The sequence below is a fragment of the Macrotis lagotis genome, chromosome 4 (assembly GCF_037893015.1).
Source record: "Macrotis lagotis isolate mMagLag1 chromosome 4, bilby.v1.9.chrom.fasta, whole genome shotgun sequence".
NCBI classification, from domain to species: Eukaryota; Metazoa; Chordata; class Mammalia; order Peramelemorphia; family Peramelidae; genus Macrotis; species Macrotis lagotis.
In genome coordinates, this window is record NC_133661.1 from 200,256,364 (window position 1) to 200,275,673 (window position 19,310).

The 19,310-nt window shown below is 39.4% G+C and overlaps 1 protein-coding gene across 4 annotated transcripts in view; it reads left to right on the top strand.

The window, feature by feature from the left end:
• The window catches only part of PAK6 (p21 (RAC1) activated kinase 6), an 89,413-nt gene that overhangs the window by 46,086 nt on the left and 24,017 nt on the right, over window positions 1–19,310 (top strand). For all 4 annotated transcript variants that reach the window (XM_074235096.1, XM_074235095.1, XM_074235093.1 and 1 more), the window contains exons 3-4: window positions 13,534–13,742; window positions 18,238–18,870. In XM_074235096.1, the coding sequence (XP_074091197.1) occupies window positions 13,539–13,742; window positions 18,238–18,870 (837 nt within the window). In that variant the 5' untranslated portion in view covers window positions 13,534–13,538. The remainder of the gene's footprint in view (window positions 1–13,533; window positions 13,743–18,237; window positions 18,871–19,310) is intronic.

Here is a 19,310-nt window from a genome sequence, read left to right on the forward strand (position 1 = left end):
CAAAACAATAGTACTAGCAAAGAGACTCCTGTACTCTCCTTTGGATCAATTGTTCAACCCCCTTATCATCTGTGGGCTGATAACTTCCAAAGTAGTCACTCTGTCTAGTGTTTCATTCACTCCCAAGGTCTTCTCCCACTTTGCTCAGCCTGCCCTGTACAACACTCCACTTTCACCCCAGTGGGGCAGACCTTTCCTGCCAAATTTTTAAGTTGTCTTGGACTTGAAAATTTCAGGGTTCTGCCACTCCATGTTTTGTTTTAGGGCATCATTTAAAAGTCTTGGTGGGTTTGGCAGAGAGTTCAGGCGAGTTCCTGCCTTCTTTCTGGCTTTGCTTTGTCCCTCCTCCCATGAGGTTTTCTTGGCATAGATACTTGGCATAGAGTGGTTTGCATTTCCTTCTCTAGCTCATTTTTAATGCATTATGAAGAAAGTGAGGCAAACAAAAATTATGTGACTTGCCCAAGGTCATACAGCTAGTAAGCATCTAGGGTTGGATTGAACTCAGATCTTAGTAACTCCAGACTCAACTCACTGTGCTACATAGCTGCCCAAGGCTGATAGATAATGGTAAAAAAAAAAAAAAAAAAAAAAAAAAACTGGATGGGAATGACGTAGAATGAATGAACGAATGAAAAGGAATTTTATTCAGCACTTCCTCTATTTGTAGTAGATATTACATATGTTACTAAATATATAATATCATATGTCTATATGTTAAATAGATGGAGTGTACTTTGGGAAAAAAAAGAGGTTACTGGGCAATGATGGCAGGAGGATCTGGAAGAGACTGTGGGGACTAAAAAGAACGTTGACTCATTGTGCAGTGTGAAAACTTGCTGGATTTGTAGTTAGGGGGCCTGGATTCAAATTTTGACTCAGCAACTATGAAGGTGACCTTGAGTGATTCTTGCATACTCTACAGGCATCCCTTTCCTCAGACAAGGTTATGCAAGTAGCAAATAGCAAAGGCAGACAAGGTCTGTCAAATCAAAGTGAGAAAGTGAGATTAGATGACCTCTAAGATCTCTTTCTGTGCTAAATCTGTAATCTTCCATCTGTATTATTGACCACTCTTCATCCTCTTATTTTTGGATTGTAATCCCTTTCTGTCTTGGAACCTTCTTCCTCCAAGGGCCATCCCTTCAGAAAATTCTCCTACTTCTCAGAAATTTCCAGCTGACCGACAAAACACCCACACACTCTCCCTCCCTATTCCACTGACTCCCTCTGTGAGTTCTGTGGGTGTGGCAGCTCTAGGGCAGCATTTCCTCCAGATGGGGTCAGCTTGGCCAGGCTTTGGTAGCAGGAAACATGCCAATGGAGTAGCTTCATTCTCAAACTGGTTTAGGTTTGTCCCTTCTCTCTCTCGGCTCCAGGAATCTTTTCTGTCAGTGCTACAATTGATGGTTGGAGAAAATATTTAAGAGGAAGCTTCAAAAACATCCATCAACCACAAAAATGTGAATGCCACTGCAGAAGCTTCCTCCACTTTTTCCACCCCTTTTGGTGTCAGAGATGATGCATAGGAGGGAAGAGAGCAATAGCAGTTAGAATCAGTCACTCAAACAGATATTTATTAAGAGTTTGTTATAGGAACTGGAGGAAGTGCTGAGAATTCAAAGAAAAGCTCCCTGTCCTCAGGGAGTTCCTATTCTAAGCATGCTGGTGCATCAGTCCCCATTTTCATTTCAGATGCAAATGGAAAAGTACTCCAGTATATCTGATCCTATGACTAGATTCTAAATTTGAATCCATGATTCTATGACCTAACAGATTTAATTCATTTCAACATTTATCAAGCACCTACTACATGGAAATTGTTCAGTTGCTTCAGTTATGTTTGATTTTTTGTGATTCCATTTGGGGATTTCCAGGCAAAGATAATGGAATGGTTTACCATCTACTCCAATTCATTTTACAGATAAACAAATGGAGGCAAACAGGGTTAAGTGACTTGCACAAGGTCACCTAGCTAATAGATGTCTGAGGTCAGTTTTGAATTCAGGAACATGAGCCTTCCTTCTTGACTTCTGGCCCAGCTCTCTACCAACTGTACTGCACAACCTAACTTTATTTTGCATTTACATTTGAGGAAACTGAGCCAAAGAAAGGTTAAATGATTGCCCAGGATTACATGGCTACTAAATGTCTGTGGTTGAATTTGAATTCACGTCTGCCTGATTCAAGGCTCAAGGCTTTATAATTGTGCCACCTAGCTATCTCTGAGATTCAGCATTGGACCCATGAAGATAATCCCTGTTTTAATTTTCCTCAAGGATATTGCAAAGTGTTGCACTTTCTCCAAGGAGACAGGTGGTTTCTTAGAGGTGATCAGAGATAACTGGGCATACATTTATCTAGTGTTTTATCATTTACAGAGAATTTCACAAGCATCATCTCATTTAATTGCTGAGGTACTGAAGTATAGGCATGCATAGAGAGAAGACCTGATATGGATAGATAGATGCTCAGTGGTTGGAGAAGAGTGGAGCCAGGAATTCCTGTATTGGACACTAATTAGCTGCATCTCTTTCCCCAGATATCCCCAGGATTTTACAACTGGGAAATAGAGGGGCAGCTAGGTGGCACAGTGGATAGAGCATGAGCCCTGGAGTCAGGAACATCTGAGTTCAAATTTGGCCTCAGACCATTGTTACTTAATTTGCTATGTGACTGAAATGAATCGAAGAAGGAAATGGTAAGTCACTTAACCCCATTTCCTTGCAAAAAAACAAATACAGATGACAGGTAGAGAAAGCATTTTTTTTTAGGTTTTTGCAAGGCAAATGGGGTTAAGTGGCTTTCCCAAGGCCACACAGCTAGGTAATTATTAAGTGTCTGAGTCCGGATTTGAACCCAGTTACTCCTGACTTCAGGGCCAGTGCTTTATCCACTGTGCCACCTAGCTACCCCTAGAGAAAGCATTTTGACCCTGGACAAGTCACTTAACCACTCTGTGCCTCAGTTTCCTCATCTTCAAAATTATATAATAAAAGTTGTTCCCTGGATTGTTGTGAGGTTCAAATGAATTGAACTATATTAATGCTTTATAAACCTTAAACTGCTATATATATAAATGCTAACTATTGTGATTATTATTTATTACGGGAATCAATTGTCTTGCCCAGTATTATGATCTTCATTTCATAGATGAGATAATTGATGTCACAGAAATGATTTCCTTCAAGGTTCTATAAATGTAAATAGCAGAGGCAAGGGGGTTTTTGTTTTGTTTGGTTAATTTACTTTAAATTTATTGGGTTTTTTTTAGTTTAATTGATTTTCATATATTGTTATTTTCCAAAGATTCCTAGTCCCTTCTCTCTCCTCTTCAACCCCTGAAGCTATGCAAAATAAATCATCAACAAATTGCATGTCTGGAAATTCTTCTTTGTTCTATACTTATAGGGTGCACCTGTCAAGATTTAGGAGGCATATTTCACCATCAGATCTGTAAATTCATAAGTCATTTCACTCACTGTTCAAAGTTCTAAAGTCATTTAAAGTTATTCCTTTTTGCATCACTGCAATCATCATATGAACTGTTCTCATTCTTTTTTTTTCCTTCTGCACCCATCCACCTTGATCCGATGCATCCCATGGTCTAGCCATCTACATCAGTCAACTTTCTGAGTTTCTTTGATTCTTCTCTAAAGCCATACATAGTTTTGTCACTACCAAACCATAATTGCTTAAGAAAAAGCAAACTGGGAGGCAGAGAAAGTCATGTGATAGAGAGCTAGGCATTGGCAAGTCAAGTCAGGAAGATTAAAATGGAGTTGCTGTTTTCAAAAGCACTTTTGGAAATTTGAGAAAGGTCAGCTGTGAATTTAGCCCAAGGCTATTCATTTTAATTTAATTCTACCTTCTCCAGTTGCTGCACTGGGGAAGCCCATAATCACCCAGTTTTCCTGGGATCTGGTCAGAGAATTAGAAATTGGGATGGAAAATGAAGATAGTTTAAATAAAAGAGTTTAGAGCAAGGCAAAAGACTTCGTGAATAAAAAGAGATGACTTTTTTCCTACAGAGGTATTTTAACTTTTAACAATCCAGTGTGTTCTGATCAATAAAATAACCAGTTGCAACTCCAGAAAACATTGATTCAAAATTCTACCCATCTTTTGAAAAGAAAATGCTATACTAGAAGTGCAGAAGAGATAAACATTTTTGAACAATATGGAAAATTGTTTTTCTTGACTTTGTTTTATAGATTATGTTTTCTTTTCTTTCTGTAAAGAGGGTTAGCAGTAATTAGGGGTGTGCTGGAGCTAGCTCATGCTGGCTTGCATGAGCTGATTGTTAAATTTTCGTCTTGAGCATCTACACTTCAGAAATCAGCAAATGCTATAAATTAGGGTCTGATTTATTGTTTTGTTGATTGTCTAGACTTGAAAAAAAATGTGAGGAATATGTTAATGCAGATTAAATTTAAAAGTGTATGTCCATGGGGTGGCTAGGTGGCATAGTGGATAAAGCATCGGCCTCAGAGTCAGGAGTACCTCGGTTCAAATCTGGTCTCAGACACTTAATAATTACCTAGCTGTGTGGCCTTGGGCAAGCCATTTAACCCCATTTGCCTTGCCAAAAAAACCTAAAAAAAAAAGTGTGTGTCCTCTATACATTTTTCTTTTGGAGAGCCAGTTGTTAAACTTATCAGCATACTCTTGGACTACTGCTGGTTGGGTGTACAAGGGTGGGGAGAAGGAAGGGGTAATTGAGGGGTTTAGGTTTTTTCCCCAAACTAATGGAATTTAGACTTTATTTTAAAAGTGAGAGAGCTATTGAAAACCTTGGAGCAAAGATCAAGATTTTTTTTGTTGTTGTTTTTAGGTTTTTGCAAGGCAAATAGAGTTAAGTAGCTTGCCCAAGGACATACAGCTAGGTAATTATTAAGTGTCTGAGACCGGATTTGAACCCAGGTACTCCTGACTCCTGGGCCTGTGCTTTATCCATTACGCCACCTAGCCACCCCAGATCAAGATGTTTTAAGGAAAACTGTGTAGAGAGGATAGGAAGAAGGGGAGAGAGATTACGGGAGTAGCACCAGTTAGAAGGTCTTCATATGAGTTCAGGCACAAGCTAGTGTGGGTCTGAATATGAGTGTTATCAGGATGAATGGAAAAGACAATCATGTCAGGTGCCAGAAATACTGTGATGGGAAAAACTGTCAGAACTTGACCAATGTCTGGAAAGGGTAGAGGGAGAAAAACAGGAGGGTGAACAAGGAAGGGCAAAATCACTGAGCATCTGGAATAGAAGAAAAACACAGGTAGCCAGGAACCATTCTCAAAGGGCAGGAAGCCTGGTACCTCCAAAAGGACACAAGAGTCACTTAAGGGAGGTTAAGAGCAGAAATGCTAAACTCTAGCTACTATGATCAAAAGTCATTTCGACCAGGGAACCTTTCCTAATTAAATTCACTTTATTCCAGCCACAACAAAGCAGATAATCATGAAAAGCTCAGTCTGACCCATAACCCACTCTATGCATGTTAGCTATGAAGTATTTTTTAAATGTACATAAGAGAATACAGGGAAGTTCAGAAGGAAATACCGATAAGCAGGACAATTTTGAAAGTAACATGTTGACATATACTTTTGTTTTAAATACAAGTTGTATATGAGATTCAAAATTTCACATATGATCTTTTTCTACTTTTTAATGGGAATTTCCCCCAAGTGTTTAAGTTCAGAATTTAAAATATTAAAAGCAAAAACAAAAATACTTTAAAATCCTGAATAGCCTAGGTTAGCAATACAGATAGATTGTTGGTGGAACAGTTTTAAATTGTCCCCTAAGAAAAGGTCTCCTATGTTCAAAAATATTTATTGCAATAATTTTTGTAGTAACAAATTGGAAGGAAATAGGTGTCCTTCAACTGGGGAATAAGTGAAAAAATTGTGGGATATGAATGCAGTAAGCAAATATTAATGCACTGTTAGGAAATGATAAATGAGGGGCAGCTAGGTGGCTCAGTAGAGTACCTGCCCTGGAGTCAGGAGGACCTGAGTTCAAGTGTGACCTCAGACATTTAATAATTACTTAGCTGTGTAACCTTGGACAAATCTCTTAACCCCATTGCCTTCCAAAAAACAAAATAAGGGAAATGATGAATCTGAAGAATTTGGAGAAACTTGAGAAGACTAAAGCAAATAGAAATGATGATAGCCAAGAGAACAATTTATATGGTAAAAATCATAGACTAGAATTTATATAGTATTTAAGGTTTGTCAAGGCACTTTGTACATGTTATCACTTAAGTTAATAATTAATTATAAGGCATAGAAAAGAGCCTGACCCATGGTAATCATTTTGTAAATGTTAGGTTTTATTCTTATCTCCTTTGATCCTCACCGAAACCAGCAACAATAGTTCTGTGATATGGATGCACTTATAATCTTCATTTAACAGATTTACAGGGGAAGAAATGAGCTGAGAAATGTTTGGTGACTAGCTCAGAGACACAGAGCTAATAAGTAACTAAAGCTAAATCAGGTCTCCCTAACTCCAACTATGAGTATTCTAACCACCTCATCACTAAAACATAAAGAAAACAACATTAAAAATTCCACAACTTTAATCAATGTTGTATTTTATTTTGACTGCAAGGGACTGATGAAACATAATGTGTTCCTTTTGATAGAAAAAATGATGGGTGATAGTGATAGGTGTGGTGAGGTATACATTTTCAGACATTTCCAATGTGTTAGTTCTGCTTAACTATTTATTTTTACAAAGGACTTTGAGTGATAAGGCCAATGAAGAAGTCTCTCCAAATGATGAGTGATGGGTTTAAAAAAAAAAAGAAAATAACATCAGTTAAACATCTAAAAGGAGAAAATGCCCTCTAACCCTGGCCTAATCACTACATACCAGTTTACAAAGTACTTTTTGTCACACACACACACACACACACACACACACATACACAGCACCTTTGTCCTGACAACAAACCCTATTTAATCAATAAACATATAATAAGCAAAGTTAGGGATATATATAGGGAAACAAAAGACAATCCCTGCCCACAAGGAGCTTACAATAGCCTGGGATGGAAAACATGGAAACAAATATATACAAAGCAAGCTATCTACAAGATAGAGAGGAAATAATTAACAGAGAGAAGGCACTAAAATTAAGAGGGATTGGGGGAAGTTTTGGAGAAGGAAATGGCAAATCACTCTAATATCTTTGCCAAGAAAGCCCCTAATGGATCATAAAGAATTGGATGTGACTGAACAACAGCAGCAAGGGAGACAGTTTCCAGTAAAAGATGGGAGTTTAATTTGGATTTAAAGGAGGCCAAGGAAGTCAGTTTAGAGGTAGTGTAGTATAATGTAAAGAGTACTTACTGACTTTTGAGTCAGTGGACCTGAGTTCAAATTTTACTTCTGTGACTCAGCTGATGTCTAAATTAGAACCAAGATTTGAACTGGAAAGACTAGGTCTTTCTGATTTTTAAGTTGATTACACTACCCCAAGATCACTTAGCCTCAGTATCTAGGATTTATCTGATCAGGAAAACTTTAGAAGCCCTGAGTTGAATCTCTAAGAACTCTGAATATTAGGCAGAGTTTTATTTTTACAAAGAAGGATTTTGAGTGAAAAGGCCAACGAAGAAGTCTCTGGAAATGATGAGTGCTGGTTAAAAAAAAATGTCCAGTATCTTGAACCTTCTGAAATCCTCCAGGGCAGCTTCATATACATAAAAGCTGGTCACCCAGCTAGATAGGAGCAGAATAGACACAAATGTCAGATCTCCTGGTTCCAAGTCCAGAGGGATGGACAATCAGTTGCCAGTCCTTCCAAGCTGTGTTCCTGTTCATAACCATAATAGACCTGACAAGTTCATCTCAGGTTTAAACAACTATTCTCTTGTCTTTTCTGCCTTTCTTCAATGAAAATCTCTAAGCTCTTGTTTGTCTTGCCTTCAACAAACAGTTGTTTTGAGATCAATAGCTTGTCTCCATGACATTCCATTGGCTCCCTCCCCCAACCCAGTCAAGCCTTTCCTGGGGAGAAAACCGGCTTTGGAGTCAGATGATCTGGGTTTGAATCCCAGAAGACTTAAGCTGCTTCCTGATGGTGAGCTTGGGCACAAGTCACTTAATTTCTCTGTTGCCTCACATTTCCTCACCTGTAAAATAAGAGACTTGACCTTAGGATTACTAAGGTTGCTTTGCATTTTATGTATATGATCAATGATGATCTGGTAAAAAACTGTATGTTGTTACCATACGATGTTGGTTCAATCTATTGCTTATAACCAAAAAGGCTAGATAAAATGTTAGGCATCATAGTATGGGAGGTGAAGAGAGGAGGAATAAAACTCACATTCCATTACCACTTCAAAGCTTACAAAGGCTTGCTACAACTCTGTGGAGTAGGTTATCATTTTACAGATGAAAAAACTGAGACTCAGAATTTCACTAGGTAGCCTGAAGTCAGGAAGACTTATCTTCAAGAGTTCAAATCCAGCTTCAGACACTTACTTGCTATGTGACTCTAGGCGAATCACTTAACCATGTGTGCCTCAGTTTCCTTATCTGTAAAATGAGCTGGAGAAGGTAATGGCAAACTGCTCTAGTATCTTTATCAAGAAAACTCCAAAAAGAGTCACAAAGAGTCAGACTTGACTGAAGAATAACCAAACAGCAACTAAATTTATATAGCATTTTAAGATTTGCAAAGTGCTCTTGCCATATGATTTCATTTTGTCCTCACAACAACCCCAATTTTAAGGTAGGTGCTATTTTTATCTCCATTTATTTGATGAGAAGATTGAGGCTGAGAGAAATTAAGTGTCTTACCCAAGGTTACACAGCTTATAAATACCTAAGACTGAATTTGAACTCAGAGCTTCTCAGTTCCCAACTACAACAGTCTATCCACTGTGTCTAAAGTCACCTAAGTAGCATCACTGTTGAGATTTAAACATGGGTCCTCTGTTTTCAGTCACTGCTTTTCCCACCAAGGAAGATAAAGTAAATCACATTTTTTAAAAAAAATTGAGTGACCACAACTGAATTGTTGTATATAATTCTGGTCTCTGCCCCTCAAAAAAATGAAAAGCAAAATCAATTTCTTGATGGAGCCAAAAGATACTAATAATTGCTTCTATTTGTATAGTACTCTATCTAGGCTCTGTATTTAGTTGTGCCAGCATCTCTGCCACATAAGGTAGGTATTGTAATCCTTATTTAACAGATAAAGAAGCTGAGGCTTAGAAAGTTTAAATTACTGAACTAGGGTCTCCAACTTGTGGTAGAGACAGAATGTAAGCCTAGGTCTTTGCCTCCACATCCAGTGTTCTTTCTCTTACTCCAGACAAGATGCTAAGGTCGCCCAAAATGAACAGCCTTCTGAGACTTCTAAGTGATGAAACTAGTCAGGAAAGATGCCAGTGGTATGCTGTAAATGTTCAGCAATTAGCTCTCCAAGGGAGAAAAAAAAAGTACACAGGACACACTTTTAAGTTTAATTTGCATTATTAACATTTTCTTCAACACTTTCTTAAGTCTAGACAAGCAACAAGACAGATCAAGCCCTGATTTGTAGCTGTAGCATTTGCCAATCTTTGAGGTTTAAATGCTCATACTGAAACTTTAATAAACTGTTTGCACAGGCTCCAGCATACCCCTGGATAAGAGCTGAAAGAAGCTTCGAGATTTGGAGTCAAGAAGATCTGGGTTCAAATCCTGCCTCCAACACTTAATAGCTGGACCTTGGGCAACTTTTCAGACTTTATCTACTAGGTCTGAGACAAGTGCAGCTCAAAGATGGATGGGTTGTGGTTTTACCCAGTGTAGAATGTCTGATATAATGACAGCACCTGAGGGAAAGGCATGTGTAGACAAAGCAAAGAATCCTGGGGGTTATACTCGTATTCTTCCATCTGATAGGGACAGTTGAAGGGAAAAAGGAATAGAGCAACTATGTGATTTGCCAAGATGACAGGTGGAACAATCAGTTCACAAACATGTGGCAAAATTCAACAAAAGATTTCAACAAACATTAAGCACCTGCTGCGTACAACAGCAGGGATAGGTGCCAAGGCAAAAACAGAAATAATCAAAGATATCTGCTGCACCCATTGAACTCATACCCCCTCAACCCTGAGACATCTAGTCTTTTGAAGATTTGGACATATTTAGTTCTGGAGTTTGTTGTTTGTTCAAATTAGGGGGTTCTTCACTTTTATGTCATGTCAGTCTGATGAAACCTAAAGGTCACTTTTCGGATTAATGTTTTTAGATGCATAAATATTTAGATGCAAGAATATACATGAATACTGAGGAATAGTTATCACAGGGGCAGCTAGATGGCACAGTGATAGAGCACCACTGTGATAGAGTTAGGAAGTCCTGAGTTCAAATTTGGTCTCAGACACTTGACACTAGCTGTGTGACCCTGAAAAGTCATTTACTCCCAATTGCCTCACCCCCCCCAAAAGAAAATAATTATCAAAATAATGTTTTAAAAGTGGTCATAGACCCCAGGGTAAAAGTCCTTGGTTTATAGTAGCTCCAGAGCTTGCTACTCACCTAAAGAAGCTTTTTAAATTTTTTTAAGTGTCTCAGGTATGACAGGACTTCTTATCCAGACTGCCAGATAGCTGTTATTGGATGGGTCATGGCAGCATGTGAGAAAGAAACACAAGTCCAAGGGAGAAAACCAGGATCCAACATACATATTCATCATCAGGATGGCTAAGTGGAAAGAACATTATTAGACTTGGCATCAGGAGATATCTGAGTTCAATTCAAATCTGACTTCTCTGACAATTGCCAGTGGTGGGACCACAGGCAAGTCACTTAATCTCTGTGAGCCTCAGATTCTTCTCTATAAAACCTTTAAAAAAATCTTTTAAGAATCAAAGGAGTGGGGCGGCTAGGTGATGTAGTGGATAGAGCATGGGCCCTGGAGTCAGGAGTACCTGAGTTCAAATCTAGCCTCAGACACACCTAGCTGTATGGCCTTGAGCAAGCCACTCAACCCCATTTGCCTTGCAGGAAAAAAAAAAAACAAAGGAGCTAAGTTATTTGTTGTTTTTCAGTCATTTTCAGTCATGATTGACTCTTTGTAATCTCATTTTGGATTTTCTTGCCAAAGATACTGGGGTGGTTTGCCACTTCTTTCTCCAGTTCATTTTACAGATGAGTGAACTGAGGTAAACAGGGTTAAATGGCTAGTGTAAACATCTGAGGCCAGATATGAATTCAGGAAGATAATTCTGCGCTACCTAGTTAAGTTATAAATGTCAACTATCATTATTTTAGAAAAAATTCATTGTTTATTTTTAAAAATCATTTTATTTTAGAAAAAATCAATCTCTCAACTTATTCAATGAACCACATATAGAAATAGTTCATGTAGTTCAGAGATTATGAGCTATCTGGAATAGCAACATCTATTAAAAATGCTATTTTTGAGTTTTTCTGAATCAGTATTATGACATGAGCAATTTCAATCAATGGTTCACTCTGTCAAAAGAAGTCTAGCTCCAGTATAGTTTATTGGTAATTTTCCAGAATATTTTGTGTCCTGTATTTGTAGTGGTATAGGATTTTTTTTTCCTGTTATCTTGTTGGATTTTCAGTAAGTGTTAAATTTTTGTCCTATTGTGTAGCATAATTTCTTCTGTTTCTTTGTTGTTGCTATCAATTATTCTTATTATCATAATTATTCTTATTCTTATTATACTATAATAGAAAGCCAGTCTAGGGTACAGCTAGGTGGTATAGTGGATAGAACACCAGCCCTGGAGTTAGGAAGACCTGAATTCAAATCCAGCCTCAGACACTTACTAGCTAGGCAAGTCATTAATCCTGATTACCTGGGGGGGGGGGGCGGAGAGGAGGGGAAGGAGAAGGAAAGAAAGGAAACAAAGAAGGAAAGAAGGAAAGAAGGAAGGAAAAAAGCCTAGAAGATCTGGGTTCAAGTCCTATCTCTGTGTGATCCTAGAGAAGTCACTTAGCTTCTCATTGATTCTAACACTCAGCCACAGTTGAATACACTGTACCCTGACCCAAATATAGTGGTGTCATTTTGGTCCTCTTCTAGAATGATGATGACAACATGTCCTAGTACAGGAAGTTGCCTTAATCAAAAGTTCCCTACTAATGGAATCACTGGTCCAATTCCTGTTCTTGTTATTCTTCCTTTCCTAAAAGAGTCAAGAAGCCAAGCCCTAAATGTTAGAAATGATCAGAAAATGAGAATCTTCAAGAGAAAGAGAAATGGATTTTGGTTCCACTCCCTGCTATGAGTCAAATAACTGTGGGCACATCACTGAAATAGTCTGAACCTCATTTTTTCACTTTTAAAATAATGAGATAATATTAGATGATATCTCAAAGACCCTTTCAACTCTGTACTATAGGTTCTATGGATTTCCTTCCTTTTAATTCTCTAAACATTATTAAGCACCTACAAGGTAGAAGGCATTGTGTTATATTCTGAGGACAGAAAGATAAAAACAAAATTATTACTGTCCTCAAGAGTCTTGTCTTCTACCAGAGGTAAAGGGATTGTAACTTTTTTTTGGTCTCTATATTCCCAAAATTTAGCAGAGTGCCCTGCCTCTAGTACCTGGTGTAGGTTTTTAGTAACATTTGTTGATTAATAAATAAATTTAAAAGATGTAAATAATAGGGGAGGAGGGAAATGAAGCATTTATTACTAAAGAAATTACTGAAGGACTTTTGTAGTAGGTGATACTTGAGCTAAGCCTTAAAGTGCCTGGAGATGCCAAGAGGAACAAGGGTGGAGTGTTATAAGTACAAGGCCACCATTTGCAAAGACTGCCTTATTGTCAATAATGGGTAGTTTCATGGGGCCTGTGCATACAACTTCTCTAAAATGCTTCAGGTGACCCTTCTCTTCCTCCATTCTTGTCTTCAATGTGTTTTATGTTCTGCTTGCATATAAGATGGCTTAGAAACTTCTGACATCAGGACAATATGCTAAGTGACCATGGATTCATCATTTCCTAAGACAAGTCTGGTGCTCAAGGATCCTTTATTAAATGTGGAGGAGTGTGGTCAATATGTTTGTGGTCTGCTAGTCCTTGGTTGTCTGATACATGCTTGGCTCATGTAGAACCCACAGAGAACAAAAGCCTGCCCTTGGAATAGGGGTTGATAGCTGGAACTCCGGACCCAGATGGAAATGAGCACATAGTTCTCTGTGATTTTGATTGTTTAGTTTGTTTGTTTCTGTTTATTTTGTGATTTTGGAGAGGATTGAATAGGTTTTCCCCGATCAACTTCCTGAAGAAAGCTGGATAAGAGGAGCTTTGGGGATAAAGAAAGATGAAAGGAAGCATTGACCAGATGAGGCTATTTCTGGAGTGGAGCTTATTTTGAGGGGAAAATGAGAGGGGAGGAGGGCAATATATATATTTGTATAACCACAAATCTTGCCATTCACACACACACACACACACACACACACACACACACACATACACAATATGAGCACTTCAAGCAAAATCTCATCCTAACTACATATTCTCTTCTGCTATTCAGACATAATGTTCCGCAAAAAGAAAAAGAAACGCCCAGAAATCTCTGCCCCGCAGAACTTCCAGCACCGTGTCCACACATCCTTTGACCCCAAGGAAGGCAAGTTTGTGGGTCTCCCTCCACAATGGCAGAACATCCTGGATACCCTGAGGAGACCCAAACCTGTGGTGGACCCTTCACGCATCACCCGGGTCCAGCTCCAACCCATGAAGGTGAGGATGTTGGTAATCCCTAGAGGAAAAGGGATGAATCCAATCCTGATGATGAGGATAAATAACATTTGTTTAGAACTTTGAGTTTTTGGGTGGCTAGGTGGCACAGTGGATAGAACACTGGCCCTGGAGTCAGGAGTGCCTGAGTTCAAATCCAGCCTCTGACACTTAATAATTACCTAGCTGTGTGGCCTTGGGCAAGTCACTTAACCCCATTGCCTTGCAAAAACCTTAAAAAAAAAGAACTTTGTTTTGTAAAACACTTTGTGTAAATTATGCCATTTGATCCTCACAAACAACCCTGTGAGAGACTTTATCATTATCATCATTATCATCATTCTTCTTCTTCTTCTTCTTCTTCTTCTTATTATTATTATTATTATTATTATTATTCCCATTTTACAGAAGAGAAACATGCTAAGGATAAGTAAATGATTTACCCAGGGTCACATAGCCATTAATCATTTGAAATAGCATTCTGACCATATTGCTACCCAGCTGTCTGCTAGGCTCTCTCAAAACCTAGAGAAAAGAAGGAGGGGATTAAGCTCAGATTCTTCCTGTTTGAGAGAAAAAATAGCTCCTGTTAAAAGCACAAAGAAACCTCAGGGAAGCTCTCAAAGATTAGTTATCAATTAATTATTTTAATTCCCTACTAATTATCTAGGGTAGCTGGGTGGTGAGTGGATAGAATACTAGGCTTGGAGTTAGGAAGATGACTTCTGGAGTTCAGACACTTACTAACTATGGGACCCTGAGCGAGTTACTTAACCTGTTTGCCTCAGTTTCCTCATCTTTAAAATGATCTGGAGAAGGCAATGACAAACCACTTCAGTATCTCTGTCAAGAAAACCCCTCAATGAATCAGATATGATTGAAATGACTTAACAACAAAAATAACTACTAGTCTCCCTTTTCACAGAGTGGCCTGGGGGGGAGAAGCAATCAAGATAAAAATCCTAGAAGGTTCAGGGTTCACAGGAAAGCAGTAAGACCTATGTCTTCATCTTGCCAAATTTTGCCTGGGTCACCTCCTGCAGGTCTCGGGGCAAATCGGGAGAGGAAGATGCTATTGGATAGGGGAAGAAATCCTTGCCTCAACAGATCCATTCTTCTCCACCACCAGATGCTCTGGCTTGTGGGGAAATGCCTAAGGTCAGATGGAGCTGGAGGAGAGTCCAAAGGTAGAATCTGTCCAGCAAGGCTCACCTCACTAGTGCCTTTTGGGGAAGTGACAAAACCTGTCTTTTTGAGGTCTTTAGAGACATTCCAGAGGGAAGGAAGGGGATAAGGCAGGAAAAGGCAAGGAGGCAGGGGCACACCATGGGCAAAAGGATTGCTCTTTCCTTACCTTATTCAGGGAAGACCTCTGCCTCAGGACTCAGGTCTCTGAGACAGCTAGGTGGTTCAATATTTGGTTCATTGGGTTTAGAATCGGGAAGGCCTAAGTTCAAAGGCTACCTCAGGCACTTTTTAGTTGTATGACCTTGAGCCAGTCACCTACCCTTGGTCAGCCCCAGCTCTGTAAAACAAAAGGATTGAATTGGATGACTTATAAGGTTTATATGAGCCTGTGAAGCCAAAGCTAATCTTAGAGGTGAAGACTACACCACTGAAGGCATGTGTTAAACCTCCCAGGAATGAGAATCAGGTTCTGTTACCTGGTTATATAGTCCTTATTTGGCTCAGAGATAGATATAGAAGGGCAGGGGACAAGGGGAGTTTTGCTGCTATGGTTCAAAGCAAGGCTATTTTAAAAAGTAGAATATAGCAGGGAGAAGAAGTTTCAAATTACTTCCCAGCAATTATAACAATAATTGGATTAATTTTATATTTGCTATTAAGCTTTTAAAATATTTTTAATTTTTTCCAGTTACATTTTTTAACATTCATTTAAAAAAATGTTTTTGAGTTGCAAATTTTCTCCCTACTTCCCTCACATCCCCCCTCTCTCTCTAAAACAGTAAGAATTTTGAATATGGAATCATGTAAAACATTCCATATTTATCATTTTGCTATTGACTTTTGCAACTAGGTGGTATAGTAGATAGAGTGCCAGGCCTGGAGTCAGGAGACCTGAATTCAAATCCAGTTTCAGCCACTTATTAATTGTGTCCCTGGGCAAGGCATTTAACCGTGTTTGCCTCATTTACCTCATCTGTAAAATGAACTATAGAGGGAAAACTCAAGGAGAGTCAGATTCAACTAAAATGACTCAACAACAACATATTTGCAGTTGGCCAACTAAGTACTCTATCTTTTGGCATTTCATTTTATCCTCACTATAGCCTGGTAAGATGGGCAGTGCAAGTATATTTTCACTGTGAGCAAACTCCCTAGTGGGGGGAGGGGAGCCCTTGCAGGAGTAAGGAAAATGTGAAGGTATAGTGAAAACAAAAGTAAATTCGATAATCTTTGCCCTTAAGTAGTTTACAATTTATCTTTATCTTTCTGGGCTAATTGATAACCAGGAACAAAATGGTTCCTAAATTGTAGTTTCTTTGTGTGGTTAAAAAAAAAAATAGAGACCTATTAAAGGTTAAAGTAACTAGAGGTTAGCTCCAGGGTACCAAAATTTAGAGGGTACTAACAGTTCTCATCATTCTTTTGGGGTTTTTTTAATTTTTAAAAAATTTTTAAAAGATTTTATTTATTTTGAGTTTTACAATTTTTCCCCTAATCTTACTTCCCTCCCCCACCCCCACCCCCACTGATCCAAATTGAATGTGATGAGAGAGAAATCATATCCTTAAGGAAGAAACAAAAAGTATAAGAGAGAGCAAGATCAGACAATAAGATATCAGTTCGTTTTTTTTTTCTAAATTAAAGGTAATAGTCCTTGGTCTTTGTTCAAACTCCATAGTTCTTTCTCTGGATAAAAATGGTATTTTCCATTGCAGACAGCCCCAAACTGTCCCTGATTATTGCACTGATGGAATGAAAAGGTCCATCAAGGTTATCATTGCCCCCATGTTGCTGTTAGGGTGCACAATGTTTTTCTGGTTCTGCTCATCTCGCTCAGCATCAGTTCATGCAAATCCCTCCAGGCTTCCCTGAATTCCTGTCCCTTCTGGTTTCTAATAGAACAATAGTGTTCCATGACATACATATACCACAGATTGTTAATCCATTTCCCCAATTGAAAGACATTTACTTCATTTCCAATTCTTTGCCACCACAAACAGGGTTGCTATGGATATTTTTGTACAAGTGATGTCTTTACCCTTTTTCATCATCTCTTCAGGGTATAGACCCAGTAGTGCCATTGCTGGATCAAAGGGTATGCACACTTTTGTTGCCCTTTGGGCATAGTTCCAGACTGCTCTCCAGAAAGGTTGGATGGGTTCACAGCTCCACCCACAATGTATTAGTGTCCCAGATTTCTCACAACCCTTCCAACAATGATTATTGTCCTTTCTGGTCATATTGTCCAGTCTGAGAGGTGTGAGGTGGTACCTCAGAGAAGCTTTAATTTGCATTTCTCTAATAAGTAATGATTTAGAACATTTTTTCAAATGGCTATGGATCACTTTGATCTCCTCATCTGTAAATTGCCTTTGCATATCCTTTGACCATTTGTCTACTGGGGAATGGGTTTTTTTTTAATTTGACTCAATTCTCTATATATTTTAGAAATGAATCCTTTGTCAGAAATACTAGTTGTAAAGATTGTTTCCCTCATCTTCCTTTAATGGTATAAAAACAAATAAGCTTAGAGCCTTCCCCGTAAAATAGCCTTTTTCTGTCCTAGGGCCTCTCCTTCCCCCTTCACCAGAGTATTTTGTTTTTTTGAGGGTTCCTTTTTAGTGTGTCATTTGCCTGGGTTGTGAAAGATGCTTTAAAAACAGGAAGATGAGTTTAATTTCTATATTCTCAAGATAGGGAAGATGGTGGGTATGAATTCCAGTAAGTGATAAAGAGAGTTCCTGGATTAGGGGGAACCTCCCTCTTCAATAGTATAGGTTTAGCAAAAGTTTCCTCATCTGTCCAATGAGCTGGAGAAGGAAATGGCAAATCACTCCAGTATCTTTGGTAAGAAAACCCCAAATGGGGTTGAGAAGAGTAAGGTGTGCCTGAAAATGACTGAACAACAACAATAAAGAGGTGAGAATAACTAGTGTGATCTCATTGTTTTAGATCTTGAAAGGATCCCAGAGATCATTTGATCTAATTTCTTCATCTTATAAGTGGGAAAATTGAGTCCCAGAAAGATAAGACCAAAATGTGATTTGAACCCAGGTCTTCCAATCTGAAATCCAGTTCTCTTTCAGATCAGATCAGAGGTGGGAACCAAGGGTAGGAGACTGGAGTCTGGTTTCTATGAGAGTTCCTTCTTTAGATGCCTAACTCTTCTCTCAATTCTCCTTGAGGCTTGTTCTGACAGCCTCCTTCCTTGCTTCTCTCTTGGACTCTCCCTGCTCTCCTCCCTCCCTCTTAGTCCACCATCCTCCAGCCCCCAGCCTTCATACAGCCTCTTTTTTCTCTCTCCTGACAGACGGTGGTCCGGGGCAGCACCATTGAAGTAGAGGGCTACATTTCGGGGCTGCTCAATGATATTCAGAAGCTCTCTGTCATCAGCTCCAACACCCTGAGGGGCCGTAGTCCCACCAGTAGAAGGAGAGCTCAGTCACTGGGGCTCCTGGGGGATGAACGATGGGGCCCAGATACAGACATGTATCTTCAAAATCCCCAGCCTGAGAAGGTTGACCCTTTTGGTATCTACCTCAACTGCAATGGGGGAGCCAAAGCAGGCCGGAGAGAGATGATGTGGCCAGAGTACCAAGTTGACCAGGCCCAACCTAATGGACTGGTGATGAAAGCCCAGTCCCTAGGGCCTACAGAGTTCCAAGGAGCTGCCCAGCGATGCTTACAGTTCACTTCTTGTCTGCCCAGTCCACCCCTAGGGACTTCCTCTGCCCTTACCTCAAGCAGAGGTGGCAAAGTTGGGAGGCAGAATTCAGAGGACCGAAGACCCCAGTCCTGCCTAGTGGGCCCAGCTGGGGGCAGGCCCAGTGGGGAGGGCAGCCCCAGCCCCAAGACTCAAGAAAGCAATTTGAAGAATAAGCTTTTCCGAAGCATGTTTATATCTGAAGGTAACAGCAAGCCAGCCCCGGCTTCAAAGAGCAAGGTAAGTGGGAGATGGGGTCACATTTCAAAACAATTTGAGAGTCCTCATGGTACAGTGAATAAGACATTGGATTTAGAATCAGGAAAACCTGGCACCTCAGACACTCCCAAACTATGTGACCCTGGGCAAACTTCTTAACCTCTCTCTGTGCCTCAGTTTCCTCATCTGTAAAATGAAAGAGTTGAACTTAGAGGCCTCTAAAGCCTCTTCTAGCTCTAACTCTGTGATTCTATAAACCCCTCTGTCTCATGTGTTCCATTGTGTCTGAGTCTTCGTGATCCCATTTGGAGATTTCTTTATAAAGATAATGGTCAGGTTTGCCATTTTCTTCTCTAGCTCATTTTTCAGATGAAGTAACTGAGGATTAAGTGATTCACCCAGGGTCACACAGCTGCTAAGTGTTTGAGGCTGGATTTGAACTCAGGTCCTCTTGGATTTAG